The sequence below is a fragment of the Tupaia chinensis genome, unplaced genomic scaffold, assembly GCF_000334495.1.
Source record: "Tupaia chinensis unplaced genomic scaffold, TupChi_1.0 Scaffold000098_1, whole genome shotgun sequence".
Taxonomy (NCBI): domain Eukaryota; kingdom Metazoa; phylum Chordata; class Mammalia; order Scandentia; family Tupaiidae; genus Tupaia; species Tupaia belangeri.
The window spans coordinates 1,023,165-1,038,208 of NW_006159560.1; the positions used below are offsets into that span (position 1 = coordinate 1,023,165).

Below are 15,044 nucleotides of genomic sequence, written 5' to 3' on the forward strand. Positions count from 1 at the left end.
GGTCCCTGGCCTTTATATATATATATATATATATATATATACACATACACATTTTTTCTTTTATACTATGCTAAACTGGACAGTGGCAAGCCTCAGTGAGAGGGGGAGTGAAAGGAACTCTCATCCCCTGCTGGTGGGAAAAAAACATGACAAATGGGCACAGATCTAGGACTCAGCCGTTCTGTGTTTATTCTGTGTCCTCGAGAAATGCATCAGGCTGTTCCCTGGGCCTCGTTCCTGATAGCAACAAGGAGAAAACAAGACACGTGCCATCAGTAGTGGAGTGGATGAGTAAATAGTGATAGATTCAAAGCTTGGAGCAGTTAAAATGAGTGAACAGTTACTTTTATTAAAATAGATCCATCTCAGAATTACCCACTGAACAAAAATAAGTCACAGGAGGATGGACATATCTAATTTGAAATTTACATGAATCGAAGCAGTAGTGAATACTGTCTTGAGCGCTAGATACACATGAGTAAAATAGATACATCTAAGAGGAAGTGATAATCTCCCAAACTTAGTGTGTCCCTTCTCTTTTAGAAAAGTTCATTTCATTTATGATAGAAAGCACCCTTACAAGGTCTCATCACACCAGTATCCCCCTTTCCCAGCCCTCCGGGTCATCAGGGTCTTGGGGCACACATGTACATGTCCAGCGTATTTTCAGGCCGATTTGTGGATCCAAACCCATGTCCAGCCACGTGGCCTCCAGCACTACAGTCCAGTTTGCTATTGACCATGCCATCAACCTGGGCTGGGTGGTTCCCTTGAATGAAAAAGAGATGGACACATCAAGGAGGAAGCCAGAGTTGACCTTACATCTGCCATGTTTAATTTTGTAAAATCTGACGCATGTGTTTACGTTGTTAATTCAGGGTGGTAGATCTCTAAGTTTCCACTGTGTGTGTGTGTGTGTGTGTGTATGTGTGTGTGCACGTGCAAAAGGGAGATGTTTAAAATGTCCATCTGAGGCCACACTATGACACAGCAGCTGGACACGTATGGAAAAACCCTCGGTTTGGGTTCCAGAACCTGAGTACATCAAGCACGTGTGTGTGCCGTGATCTGGGCTGGCCGAGACTAGGGGTGGGTCATGGCGTGAAGGCTGCTGGGGCACTTGGTCTTGGGCTCTCTTTTGGAAGAGAGAAACAAATATATATATATCTTTTAAAAAATAAAATGTGTCCGTACCTAAAAATTGCTTCTAACTTATTATGGATGAATAAAGACATATATTGCATTGTCAGAAACGCAAAAATGTTGTGACTTTTTTTAAAATCTATTTTTCTTTGCAAAAATACATCATGACTTTTTCCGACAACCCAATACCATAATGCCAACCAAAATATGCCCGGATCCTTTTCGGGTCCCTTATGAATGGCATTTGGGGTTGGGATGTGAGAGGTTTCTCCAACCGAGGGGAGGCCAGACGCTCCCGGGAAGGCGTGTCACAGCCTGGCTTTCCTGCAGGTGCCACCCGCTGCCGCTTGCCCTCAGAAACATGTCAGCCGTCATGACCTCTTTTCCTGTGTCTCGGCCTGTCTTGTCCTTCCATGGGTGTCACTAATAGTCTCTGTTTCACTTTTTATAGTCTGGCCATCAAAAGCCAGTAATCCCCCAGGGCCTCTGTAAAAGTGCATTACTTTAAAGGGAAACATCTGAAAATCAAAGTGATGCCTTGCTTACGTCTCAAGGAGAAAAGAGCAGAACGAGTCCTGTCGTTACATACGTGGGTGTTGATGGAAACCTTCGAATGACGGGGAGGGAACTGGTTGGTGGTGTGTGTGGAAATATTTGTAGATTTCATGCCAGATGTTCTTACCACACTCTCCTTTGACCAGAGCAACCTCATTTGGGTTCTCATCTTTTTTTTTTTTTTTAAAGAATTATTTATTTATTTAATTTTAGTTATTTGTTTATTAATTTATTTAATGTGCTGAAGAGCACCTGTGTTCACCAGCAAGAGAGAGAGAAAATGAGAAAGGAAGCCACCAGGCCTGGGACTCGAACCATGGTCGGCCATGTGGGAGTCCAGTGCCCTCACCACCCTGCTACCTGCTGGCCCTGGTTCTCACCTTGTAACATTTTCATTTCCCTGTCTGAATATGATGCTGCAAATTGTTAACAGACATACTCCACCACCCGTGTAAGCAAGGCCCATTTTCAATAGGAGTGAGTGGTCATTACTGATCTCTGGTCGTAGCATCCAGCCCGGCCCTGTCCAGATAGCATGTGCTTGGACCAGTATTCAGCATGGATCCCACATGGCCAACTGTGGGGTCTTATCACCCACCGTGTGTACACGCGTGCCCTAAATCCTGAGAGGGGAATGGAGGAGAAAGGACTGTGGTGTGGCTATTTTTTGGAGGGGGGTGATTCTCTTTCTCTCTGTCTCTCTCATGAGTGCATGGTGTGAAACTAAACAAACAAACAAACAAAAATACCATGTGCTCTTGAACTTTGGCCCAAAACAAACAAGGGTCTGTGAGCCTCACCCCACATCAGAGGCACAGGAAATGCAGACAGTGCACCCTTAACAGGATTGGTTTGGGTGCCTCCGGCCCCGCTGACAGGTTACTGTCGGTAGCTCAGCAGCGTTGGTCTAGAAGCAAGTTGCCAGCCTCCATGAAAGCCATCTAAGTTGTCTTTACCATCACATCTTCTCGGTGGTGAAGCCAAAAGGAAAATTCTGACTCAGCTCTCTTACTGAGCCACCTCGGGCCACCGGTCTGGGTTTGATCACAGACCTTGCGTTCTCAGGCGTTTTCTTCTTTTCACTTGCAGGGAGAAGATGCACCAGTCTGCCATGTACGAGCTGTGCCAGGGCATGCACCAGATCAGCCTTCAGTTCGTGCGCCTGCAGCTCACCTTTGAAGAATACACCATCATGAAAGTCTTGCTGCTACTAAGCACAAGTAAATTGACGTCTAGCCCCCCTGGCACTTTCTCCGTGTTCTCAGCTCCTCTTCCATGTAGGAGAGTGGCCTATTTAGAGTATCGAGTAGTTGGTACCAAAAAAAAATTAGAAAAAGTTTGGACCAGCAGATGGTGTAGGAGTTACATCGCTGGATTCCCACATGCCGACCACAGTTTGAGTCCCGGAAATGGTGGCTCCAAACTCACACCGGGCTCATGTGCATGTGTGCCCAAGACCCCAGGTGGAGAACAGAAGAGAAAAGACTGTAGTGTTGCCATCCCCCCCCACTCCGAGGGAGGGTGATTTCTCACTTTCTGACTTTCTGTCTCTCTAGCAAACGCACATGCCCGATATAGGGGGGGAAAAAAACTCTCAAAAAAAAAAGGAAAAGTTAAAGAAATAGGAGTCCTTTGACGAACTAAGTTAATATTTATTAGGTGTCTGTCTGTAAGGTGTGTGGTAGGATTTGGCAATTCAGGAAACACAGGAGAGGGAAGCACAATCTAGCCTCAGGAAACTTCGGCGGGTCAGAGGTCATGCTAATACATTGTGCAAAGTGATTACTCACTCCACTACAGGTCAGGCGTGGCTTGACAAAGGAAAGAGGCCATCAGTTCAGTGGATCAAGGTGGGAAACCTGGTGGGGCTGGATCTCAGGTGGCCCTGGTGGCTTCAGCAGCCCAGAGGACATGGCCGGAGCAGGCAGGATCCCAGACGCCCTGGCAGAAGGGTAACCCAGGCCCTGGTGGGGGCACATAGCCGCTCACAGCTGTGTTTTCTTTGGCCAGCGCAGGTTTGGGGGTGGCTTTTGGCCTTTTGTTTTGTTTTATTTTCATTGAATCGGAAGAACCAGGGCAGGGAGTGTTCTCCAGTTTGCCGCAGGTCCTGTCATCCTTCACCAATAGCACCCAGCCCAGCCCCCAAGGGCTCAGGAGGCAGCAGAGGGCATGTGGTCCATGCCTGGCACCTGTGCCCGGGAGTCAGGGCCTTGGTGGCTCTATCCAGGTTTCTGATATTCCTGACTTATCTTTTCAGGACTACAGTTTGGGACATACAATCTTTAAATTCAATGAAAGTGGTTTTATTCCCTTTTCCAAGCTATATGGTTAGCCATTACTGTTTAAAAAAAAAAAAATCTAGGGACCAGCAGTTAGAGTAATGGCTATGTCGCTGGACTCCCACATAGTTGACCGCAGTTTGAGTCCCAAACCCGGCAGCTTAGACTCTCGCTGGGCGTGTATGCGTGCGTGCTCAAGATCCTGAGAAGAGAATGAAGGAGAAGGGATTGTGGTATGGCCATCCCCCCGGGGGGTGATTTCTCGCTTTCTGTCTCTCTGTCTTTCTCTGTCTTTCTGGCGAGCACCTGCGCCCTATAGCAAATAAATAAATAAATAAATAAAATTCTCCAAATAAAGAAAAAAAAATTCCTTAGCAGGGGATGATAGAATTTAAAGAAAATACTTTCTAAAAATGATTATGACACTAATTCTTTATACATTTTGGCTACTTAGTTGTAACTGGTGACTTATCTTTCCTTTTTTTTTTTTTTTTTTTTTTTTTTGGCCATAGAGCAAGCAATATGGACTGGTCAGAGAGAGACACACAGAAAGGGAAAGTGAGAATCACCCCCAGAGGGGGCAGCCATGCTGCAATCCCTTATTTTTCAGTCTCCTCTTGAGATTTTGGGCATGCAAACACACACAACCAGTGTGATTTTCAATTCACCGTGTCCGGACTCGGACTGCAGTGGACCCTGTGGGAGTCAGGCAACGTAACCACGGTACCACCTCCTGGCCCCATGGCCTGTCCTTTCACACCACAGCCAACAGTACATACAATATCATTTGGACACTACCTACAGCTTCCACGTAGCTCAGCACTTCAATACTGATTATTTTTAGATGCTAGAAAAGCAACATTTTTAAAAAAGGCAAGAAAACATACATAAGGAATTTAACAGTCACCAAAAGTGTAGGGTTTGTAAACTAACTTTGCCAATCCATGATAGAATGCATGGACAGTTTTCTTCTTTAGGAATGATAAACCAGGAGCAGCAGGTGTAGAGGTTAAGGCAGATCCCACACGGTCAACAGCACAGTCGCAGTTCAGGTCCCAGACCCAGTGACTTGAAAAGCATGTGTGTCTGTGTGCTCAAAATCCCAAAAGGAGAATGAAGGAGAAAGGATTGTGGCATGGCCAGCCCCCATCAAGAGTGATCTCTCGCTTTCTCATCCTCTCTCTCTTCGTCTGGCAAATACACTCGCCATAAAGCAAACTAGAAAAAGAAAAGAAAAAAAGGAATGTTATATCACACACCTGACATCCAGGGAATCGAGAATGGTTTTTTGGTGATGACAACAGGAGAATCTCATGTTTTTTACGCCTCCAGAGGAAAGCAGACAAACTTCCCTCCAGTTGTCTCTGCCCTTCTCCAGTCTATAGAGTCTGGCTGGCTCCCAGCAGCCCTGCAGCATTTAATAAGTAAATTCAGAAACTCCGGGCAAACCTCCAAAATCTGAGGTTTTGCTTAAGTTCCCTTTATTTGTGGGTTTGTTTCAACTTCAAAAAATCTGGCTGGAAAATTGGTACAGTATATTTCAGTTACAGCAGTAAAATGGAAGTAATAATGTTTGATACATGTTGCTGCAATCTCTAAGAATTTTCGACAGCACAATTCTCAGAAATAGGGTCTTTGCTTCATCTTAGTAGATATTTCAAATACTGGGTTGTCGGAAAAGTCATGATGCATTTTTCTATGTTTTTCCGTGCAAAAATGCGTCATGGCTTTTCAGACAACCCAATAGTATTGAAATGTAGTTGTAAAATTTATTTACTCTTCTTTTTCTTCATTGTTTTAATGTATAGGATAACATCCTATAAGTATATTGAAAAACGAAAGGATTACTCTGCACAATTTTGTAACTATTAATTTGTGCATGTATAGTATACACTATTTGCATCTTTTGGTTTTTGTAGAAAGTTTTAAGTTTAGGCTAAAATTTTGGTTAAAAAATGGATCTATTTTACTGTTAAAATCCTGGGAACCAGCAGTTAGCATAATGGCTATGTCGCTGGACTCCCACGTGGTCGACCGCGGTTCGGGTCCCGGACCCGGTGGCTTAAAACTCACGCCGGGCGCGTGTGCGTGCGTGCCCAAGATCCCGAGAGGAGAATGGAGGAGAAGGGATTGCGGCGTGACCATCCCCCCTGGGGGGTGATTTCTCGCTTTCTGTCTCTATGTCGCTCTCTGTCTGTCTGGCGAGCACACGCGCCCTACAGTGAAAATCTCTCCCCCCAAAAAAAAAATCCTAATTATTACCATTCTTCATTGGTTTTCATACTTTTAAACCAGATTTTAATTTTAGGGGGAAAAACCTATTATATCACTGAGGTCAGTAGGTGGCATGGTGGTTGGGGCTCTGGACTCCCACATGGACGACTACAGTTTGAGTCCCAGACCTGGCGGCTTGCTTCATCACTTTTTCTCTTTCTGTCTCTCTCTGTCTCTGGTGAGCTCATGTGCCCTATAGCAAATTTAAAAAATAAAAATAAAATTAAATAATTCTTTTTAAAAAATGCTATCATAAATGTTATTTAACTCTTAATATAAATATCAGATACTTAAAGCCACCTGTGGTGGCCTTAGGAATTTGTATAGTTGCCATTAGGGATTTAATTTTTTTTCCGTCTCCCCCCCAAAAAAATAGACCTAAATAAACTACAAATCAAAAGCCTCACTAATTAAACTCAAAGAGATTATTAACATAATAGTAGAAGTTAATTTGCAAGGTAATCTCTATCTTTATGTGGGATAACAGGGTTTATTTAAAACAGTTGTCTGCCTGGCCTTCAGGGTTACACAGAACACTCAGAACCAAACTTAGTCATTGTAAAGTGCTGACAGCCAAGTAAATTATTATTTATACCAGTTATGACACATGGGCAAATCTACTGTGTAATTAAGAAGAGAAAGTAAGATTCAAACTCAGAATGTTAATATCAAAATATGAATTTTCATTAAGTCTTCCTCTCCTAAAAATAAAGTTCTAGGTGATTTTATTTTTCAGAGTTAATACGTAACTATTTATTGGCCATCATGAAAAGCAAACGTGTAAGCAGATTTGCAAAGGGAGTATTTAGCATCTCCTCCGCACTCAGCTCCTCTGGAACGCCCACCCCACTGTGCCATCTCTCTGTGTCCTGGGAAAGGGTGTTGCCCTTCAGCAGGGCATAGAAGCACTTGCTGTGCTTACAAGTTGTGAATTCCAAAGTATCACCCATTTTTTTTTTTTTTGTGTATATGTTTATTCCTTCCATGAACAAGAGGGACAGAGAGCACTCTCACAAGGTCTTTTTTTTTAGAGAGAGAGAGAAATTTTTGCTACAGGGCGCATGCGCTTGCCAGAGACACAGAGAGAGACAGAAAGACAGAAAGTGAGAAATCATCCCCCCCCCCCGGGGGGGATAGCTACTCCACAATCCTTCCTCCTTCATTCTCCTCTCAGGATCTTGGGCATGCACACACACGCACCGGGCATGCGTTTTAAGCTGCTGCTCTGATACTCATACTGCAGTTGGCTACGTGGGAGTCCAGCAACATAACCATTGTACCATGCACTGGTCCCTCCACAAGGTCTTGATGTCATGATTCCTCTTCACCTCAGCTAGCCCTGGATCATGGGCACACACATGCCTGGCATACTCAGGGAGGTCTCCGGGTGCAAACCCAGAACGTGTCCACGGGAATGAACCTGCCAGAGCACCTCGTTTTACTGCTGCACCACCATCTAGCCCTCCCAAGGGTGGTATTTTTTTAAGTGAATTTATTTTTGGTTAAATATAAAAGATAGCCACGAGGTAAAAGGAAGGAATAAATCATAATCCTTCATTTATACCCTAGCGACATAAAGAAGAGCAGGTATACATTTAATTTCTCTTTGAAAGTTTTAAATTTAGATTTGCATGCAGAGCCAGTGTTCCTGTTGCCCCATCGTACACACACACCCACCAGGAGGTTATTCTGGAAGGTCACATGACAGTGCCTCAGTGGTCATGTGTTCCTGGAATAGCGATCGAAAGCACCTTTTCGAAGGTCGCATTCTCCCTGTGTTAGACAGCCAGTTTCCCAAATTGTCTTTTTTTTGTTTATTTTATTTACTATCATTATTATTTAATTTGCTACAGGGCACATGGGCTCACCAGAAAGAGACAGCAAGAGAGAAAGAAAGAGAGAAAGCAAGCCGCCAGATCGGGGATTTGAACATTGTCAGCCATGTGGGTGTCCAGCTCTCCAACCGCCATGCCACATCCTGGCTGCGGATCCCAGATCATCTTTTATATTTGTACTTGAATAAAAAGATTTGCTTTTTCACTCTAGCCCCAGCTTAGCTTGTCTCTGGCTCTCCCAGTTGTTCTGGAAAATCAAAATATACGCTCCAACCGCTGAGGTATTGGCAAGTTGGGGTGCGTAAAACACTGTGGTGACAGACCAGAGGGCGATGCAGCCTGAGAGGCGTGCTTAAGAAGGAGGCTTTGGAAACAAATAAACCTAAGCTTATATGGCCCCCTTCCCTGCTCTGTATTGATTGTCCCCTTGGGCAAGTGACCTGACTGACTTCCAGCCTTCAGTTTTCTCATCTGAAAAGGGAGACTAATGTTTATGTCATGATATTAGTGCCAGGACGCGGTGAGCTCGTACGTGCAAAGCCTATCGTGGTGCTGCACACAGCGGTTGTAACTGTTCTTCTGTGTGTGTGTACAAGTGTGGACCGGTCTGTAACCGCCATATTTATTCATAAATGCATTTCATCGAGATTCAGCATCTACCCTCAGAATCGGTATCTGACCTCGGACTATTCTAGGCCACTCACCGCGAAGATGCCAAAGCGGTGTTCCACCCTGGGAATTCACATGTCTGTGTTCTTTAACACAGTTCCAAAGGATGGCCTCAAAAGCCAGGCTGCATTTGAAGAAATGAGGGCGAATTATATCAAAGAGCTGAGGAAGATGGTAACGAAGTGTCCCAACAATTCCGGGCAGAGCTGGCAGAGGTTCTACCAACTGACCAAACTCCTGGACTCCATGCACGACGTAAGTAGAGCCCCTAGGTCCCGTTATGTGAAAGACCCACAACCACACACGCCGGTGACCAAATGGCATCGCAGAGTTCTCAAGGCTTTGGGGTAAATTATCTAGTGGGAGGCTGGATAGGCGAGAGTTAAATACCGACCGAGGAGGACAGCGCTGTTCTGCCTTTGCACCAAACCCATTTACAGCAGAGGGTGGGGCTCTGTGCCCTGGCCTGGGGAGGCCCGGAATGCTACAGGTGTCAGATCGAGTTTCACATTTTTTGCCTGCAATTTAGGAAATGTTTGGTCCATCAAAATGTTTGCTTTCATGTTGTATAAATAGTTTCCATCTTCTACAACTGTTAATCTAATAACCCGATCTTTCAAAAACATTATTGGTGGTTCAGGGCCAGCTTGGGATCATCTCAGCAGAAATTGTAAATCTTCCATTCGTAATTCTCCATAAGGGTCGCCTTTCTTGGGGAAATACAAAAAGTAGATTTTGAGCTTGTTTCTCATTTCATCAGTTATAGCTGCAGTCAGGGGTGGGTTAGCAGTTTCTGCAAAATATTGATTTGAGGAACTTCCTTGGTATGGCATTTAGAATAGTTTTATTTTTGTTACATTGTGTAAGCAGCTTCTCCAGTTCTGATTCCAGAAATGTTGTATGCAGAACTTAGTTCTTCACATTCGTAAGGTTTCCATATGTTCTTTGGGAGGATTTATTGCCCAAGTTCAGCCTATATGTGTGCTTTTGTTTTGTTTTAAGAAAGAATTTTGCTATAGGGCACATATACTTGCTGGAGAGACAGAGAGAGAGAAAGTGAGAAATCACCCCCCAGGGGGGATGGCCACAGAGAAATCCCCCCCCAGGGGGGATGGCCACACTACAATCCCTTCTCCTCTGTTCTCTCAGAGCGTGGGCACACACACACACACATAGCCAATGTGATTTTCAAACCCCTGGGTCCGATATTCAAACCTCAGTTGGCCATGTGAGAGTCCTGTACCTTAATCCCTATACCACCTGCTGACCCCTGCATATGTGTTTTGAATAATAAATTCTTTTTCAAATATTTTTCTGTCGTGAAGGAAAATATTGACAGTTTAATGACCAGAATTCTAATAGTTATACTGAAGTAATGGTTCCTCTCTTAGACGTCTGCCTGTGCATGCGGGATGTTACCTGTAATGCTAACGAGAGGTGGTTGATCGAGAAAAGAATGTCGCTTTCCGGTCTTTGATACCGAGTGTTTGATACTGGGCATCTCATTGACTTTTGCTTCCTGTGAACTTTTCCTGGGCCAAGAGAGAGGTTCCTACGAGGTATATTCAAAATAGCTTTGCTGAATCTCAGAGGCTTTCTAGAGCACGGCTTAGTGGGAAATTAGAGAAATAGGAGATGATGACAGGCAAGGCTTTGGGGTTCACAGCAGATGTTACTCTCCAGGGTGCCCCCAAACAGAAATACAGTGAACTAGTGCCCAGTCTCCCATGGGCTTTATGGTGAAACCAGAGCTTACCTATTGATACATGTGGACACGTGGCAGATTTACCGTCTCCTGTTGATTTTCGTCGAAAGGCCTTCTCAGTAGTGGTTAGAATGGGGTTTTGTCATTCTTGCACAGATGCAATGGCTAAATTAGTACAGAGGGCCTTCAGAAAGTTCATGAATAATGTGTGTGTGTGTGTGTGTGTGTTTAAAGTGTTCATGAATTTAAATTTTTTTTTTTTGCACCAAAATAAATACTGCGTCAGGAGGTAACATGGAGGTTGAGACAGCTGGATCCTATATAGCTGACTGTGCAGTTTGATTCTCTGACCCTGCGGCTTGAAAATGATGGGGCTAGCAGGTGGTGTAGTGGTTAAGATGCTGGACTCCTACATGGTCGACCACAGTTCATGTCCCTGACCGAAGAGCTTAAAACTCATGCCAGGTGCATGCACATGCTTGCCCAGAATCCTGAGAGGAGAATGGAGGAGAAGGGATTGGATTAACGTGTGACCATTGCCCCTGGGGGGGGTGATTTCTCACTTTGTGTCTCTGTGTCTCTCCAGTGAGCTCACGCGCCGTATAACAAAAATCTCTCAAAAAAGAAAAGAAAATCATACTAGACGTGGCGTGTGTGTGTGTGTGTGTGTGTGTGTTTCCAAACTCCCTAGAGAAAAATGAAGGAGAGGGGACTTTGGCATGGCCATTCCCCTGCCCCGTGAATGATTTCTCACTTTCCCTCCTCTCTCTCTCTCTCTGGGGAGTGCACACTCCCAATAGCAAAACTAAAAAATCAATTAATTAAAAGAATAAACTCATACTTGAATTCCACTTTTGCATGAACTTGTTGATGTTTCCTCACACATAACTGTCATCACAACATTTGATAACAGATGATCCATTTAAAATTTTTTTTTCATTTAACTTTATTAATTATTATTATTATTATTATTATTATTTGACCAGAGAGAGAGAGGGAAAGTGAGAAAGCAAGCCACCGGGTTCAGGACTCGAGCCACGGTTGGCCATGTGGAAATCCAGCGCCCTTAACCACCACTCCACCTGCCAGCCCCACAGATGATCCAGTTTGAAGCCATCTACACATAACGAGACCACAGAGTTACAATTTGTATGTCCACAGCTGTGTGGACTCTGGCGCCATCAGAGCGTGGCAGTGCAGTGGGCTGCTACAAGGCCACACCCAGGAGCCCAGGGTGGAAGCTCCTTGTGGAACTCGTTTGTAGCCCCGTGCCTGCACATGGGAGGAGCTCAGTGAGCAGCGTCAGAGGGTGGCGCCATTCACTTTCTGCAGCATTTCCTGGAGAAAGCTAGTGCCTTTCGTTTTGTCTTAATTGAGGTATAATTGGTATACAATAACCGAATAAATGTAAAGGGCTCAATTGGGTAAGTCAGTGCAGTCCTCCCCTGTGAGACTACCACAGCTCAGAGAGCAGACCTATCTGGCACCCCAAGAGTGTCCTCCTGGCTTCCTTTTACCCTTTTTCCTATTTTCTGCTCCCAAGTTGCTTTCTTTTTTCTTTTTTCTTTTTTTTAAGAGATTTTTGTTAAGACACATGAGCTCACTGGAGAGACAGAGACAGAAAGCGAAAAATCACCCCCCAGGAGGGATGGCCATGCCACAATCACCCTTTTTGCTACTCTCTGCTCCCAAGTTGCTTTATTTTTTCTTTTTTCTTTCTTTTTTTTTTAAGAGATTTTTGTTAAGACACATGAGCTCACTGGAGAGACAGAGACAGAAAGCGAAAAATCACCCCCCAGGAGGGATGGCCATGCCACAATCCCTTCTCCTCCATCCTCTCAGGATTTTAGGCATGCGTGCACACACTCCTGGCCTGAGTTTTAAGCCGTCGGGTCCGGGACTCAAACCGCGGCCAACTGTGTGGGAGAACAGCAACGTAACCATTATACCATCTGTTTGTTCCGCTCCTTGATTACTTTCTGTCAATACAGGTTCGTTTGTATTTTCTTGTGTTTCGTAGCAATGGGATCACGCAGTGTGTAGTTTCGTTGTTTGACCTGGCTTCCTTCACTTTCCTCAGTATGCTAAGATTCATCCAGTCTACTGCACAGAGCAGCAGTTCTTTTCTGTAATTATTATTACCGCTTCATCATATCCCATCGTGGTTATTCCACGATTCCTTTGTGCGGTCACCTATTGGTGGGCATCTGGGTTGTTTCCAGGGTAGGGGCCATTACAGATAAAGCCTTGTGAACGTTCAGGACACGTCATTGTGTAGACACAATGGTGTATGTTCTCTTTTCTTGAGTGAATACCTAGTAGTAGCATACCTGGGTGTCTGGTGTGTGTACTTCCAGTTATTAGGAAAATGCCAAACTGGTTTCCAGAGTGACTGTATAGTTTCATGTTCCCATAATAAGCGTGTGCATTCTGGTTGCGCCACATCCTCGCTAACACTTGGCGTGGTCAGTCTTGAGTTTAGCCATTCTAATAGCTACGTGGTGATCTCTCACTGGGGTTGTAAGCTGCATGTCCCAGGGATGTCGGACACCTTTTCACACGCTCCTTCACCATCTCTCTGCCTTCTCTGGTGAAGTGGCTGTTCAACTGTTGTGCTTATTTTTTTGAAAATTGTTTTCCGATTCTTGAGTTTTGAGGATCCTTTGTATATTTAGATACACATCCTTTATGGGATATATGATTTGCAAGTATTTTCTCTTATTTTCTAGCTGGTCTTTTTATTCTTTTAACAGTATCGTTTGAAGAGCTGTTTATTTCATTATAATAAAGCCCAGAAGATCATTGTTTTCTTTTACGGTTTGTGTTTTCAGTGCTGTATCTAAGAAATCCTGTGTAAGCCATGTCCCAAAGCTTTTTTATTTCTATGTTTTCTTCTAGCATCACTGTGCTTTCCTGTGTTTTTTCTTTCTTTTCTTTTCTTTCTATTTCTCTTTCCTCTTTTTCTTCTCTTCTCTTCTCTTCTCTTCTCTTTTTTTCCCTGTCTATCTTTGATTGCTTAAAATGGGAGAGCAGGGCCAGCCCAGTAGCCTAGTGGTTTAGGGAGCCGGATCCTACATGGCCAAACCCAGCTAGAAGCCCAGCCCCAGTGAATTGAAAAACACTAGGCACATGTGTGTGAATGCTCAAAATCCTACAGAATGGAGAAATGGAGGAGAGATGATAACACGACCATGCTCACTGTGGGGTGCTTATCCCTCTCCCTCGCTCTTTCTGGCTCTCTCTCTCTGGTAAGCACATGCATCCTCATGCTATATATATATATATATATATATGTATATATTATATATATATATATACACACACACACACTATATACATATATATACACACTATATACACACTGTGTGTCTATATATACACACATATATACATACATATATATTTGATTGTGTGTGTATATATACACACAATAAAATAAAATGGAAAGGTAAATTTATGGCTGGAAAGAGAACACATTTTCTAAATCATTTTATTTCCAAAACCTTTAAAGCATCAAAAATGCTTGTCCATAAAGGTAGCCCGGCAAAGAATCTCGACGCGCTATTTATATTCGTATTCCAGACAGAACATTGAAAACTGCATTGTAAGTCTAGAGGGACCTTTCTAACATTCACGCTTACTCAGACTCGAGACTGCCTACGGCGTTTTTCATTAGAGTAAATTAGTAAATCAACACTTGTGGAATTTTCTTCAAGGGAACAAAGAGCTCCGCGGCACACTGGCTCTGTGTTAGAGCCTGCTTCTGGTCACCGAGTGGAAGGAGAGTGTTTGTTTTAATTGGCCAGACAAATAAGAGCCCCTTGAACACGGATCCAAGTTGTGCTTCAGTAGCGTCATCGAGGGCCATCTCTCAGGACACTGGACACAGCTCTAAGCACACGTTGCGCACGCCGTGCACACACGTGTGAGCACAGCGAGTTTGCTCGGTCAGCACTGTTCAGCAGTCCTAGGCCCACTGAACATCTACCTTCCCCAGAAATGTCTGGAAGAAAGCAGGTGTGGAAAGGCTCCCAGGAGATGGGCTTTTGCCCTGCACATGTTCGGGTGCCCCAGAAGCGTAGGGACTCCTCATTCTGCTAGAGAGGATGGACAGTCACCATTCAGTAACTGTTGGGAGCCGCCGCTCCTTGCCTGCAGGGGTGAGGAGCACAAATCCAGAGACCTTCTCACAGCCTGTGCTCATTCTTGGACAGCAGGGACTTATGTTCCCGACGCTGTATTGAACAGTTCGTGAATATTGAAGATGATATGAATAGTTTCTTTCAAGGCTAAAATTGCCCTTTTTCTATTAGATAGAAATACCATTGCAGTTTTGTTTTGGTGTACACACTTTCCAAAAACAGGCCTTATTCTCAGCAGTGGGACATTGCTGCAGAGAAGGGAAAGTGAGTGTGTGTGTGTCTAGGGGGAGGCTCTTCCAAAAGTTCACAGAAAATGTGTATTTAAAAAGCTATGGATTTCGATTTTTTTCCACTGGAAAAAATTTGTATTTGAATTTCATTTTCCACTGAACTAACTTTATTTCTTTTTTTAAAAAAAAGGTTTTAGAGAAAGTGAGAAATC

General features: G+C 44.0%; 1 protein-coding gene across 1 annotated transcript in view; it reads left to right on the forward strand.

Moving 5' to 3' along the window:
- The window catches only part of NR3C2 (nuclear receptor subfamily 3 group C member 2), a 450,621-nt gene that overhangs the window by 413,838 nt on the left and 21,739 nt on the right, over positions 1-15,044 (forward strand). The window contains 2 exon segments of the mRNA XM_027769929.1: positions 2,788-2,918; positions 8,853-9,010. Of these exon segments, the coding sequence (XP_027625730.1) occupies positions 2,788-2,918; positions 8,853-9,010 (289 nt within the window).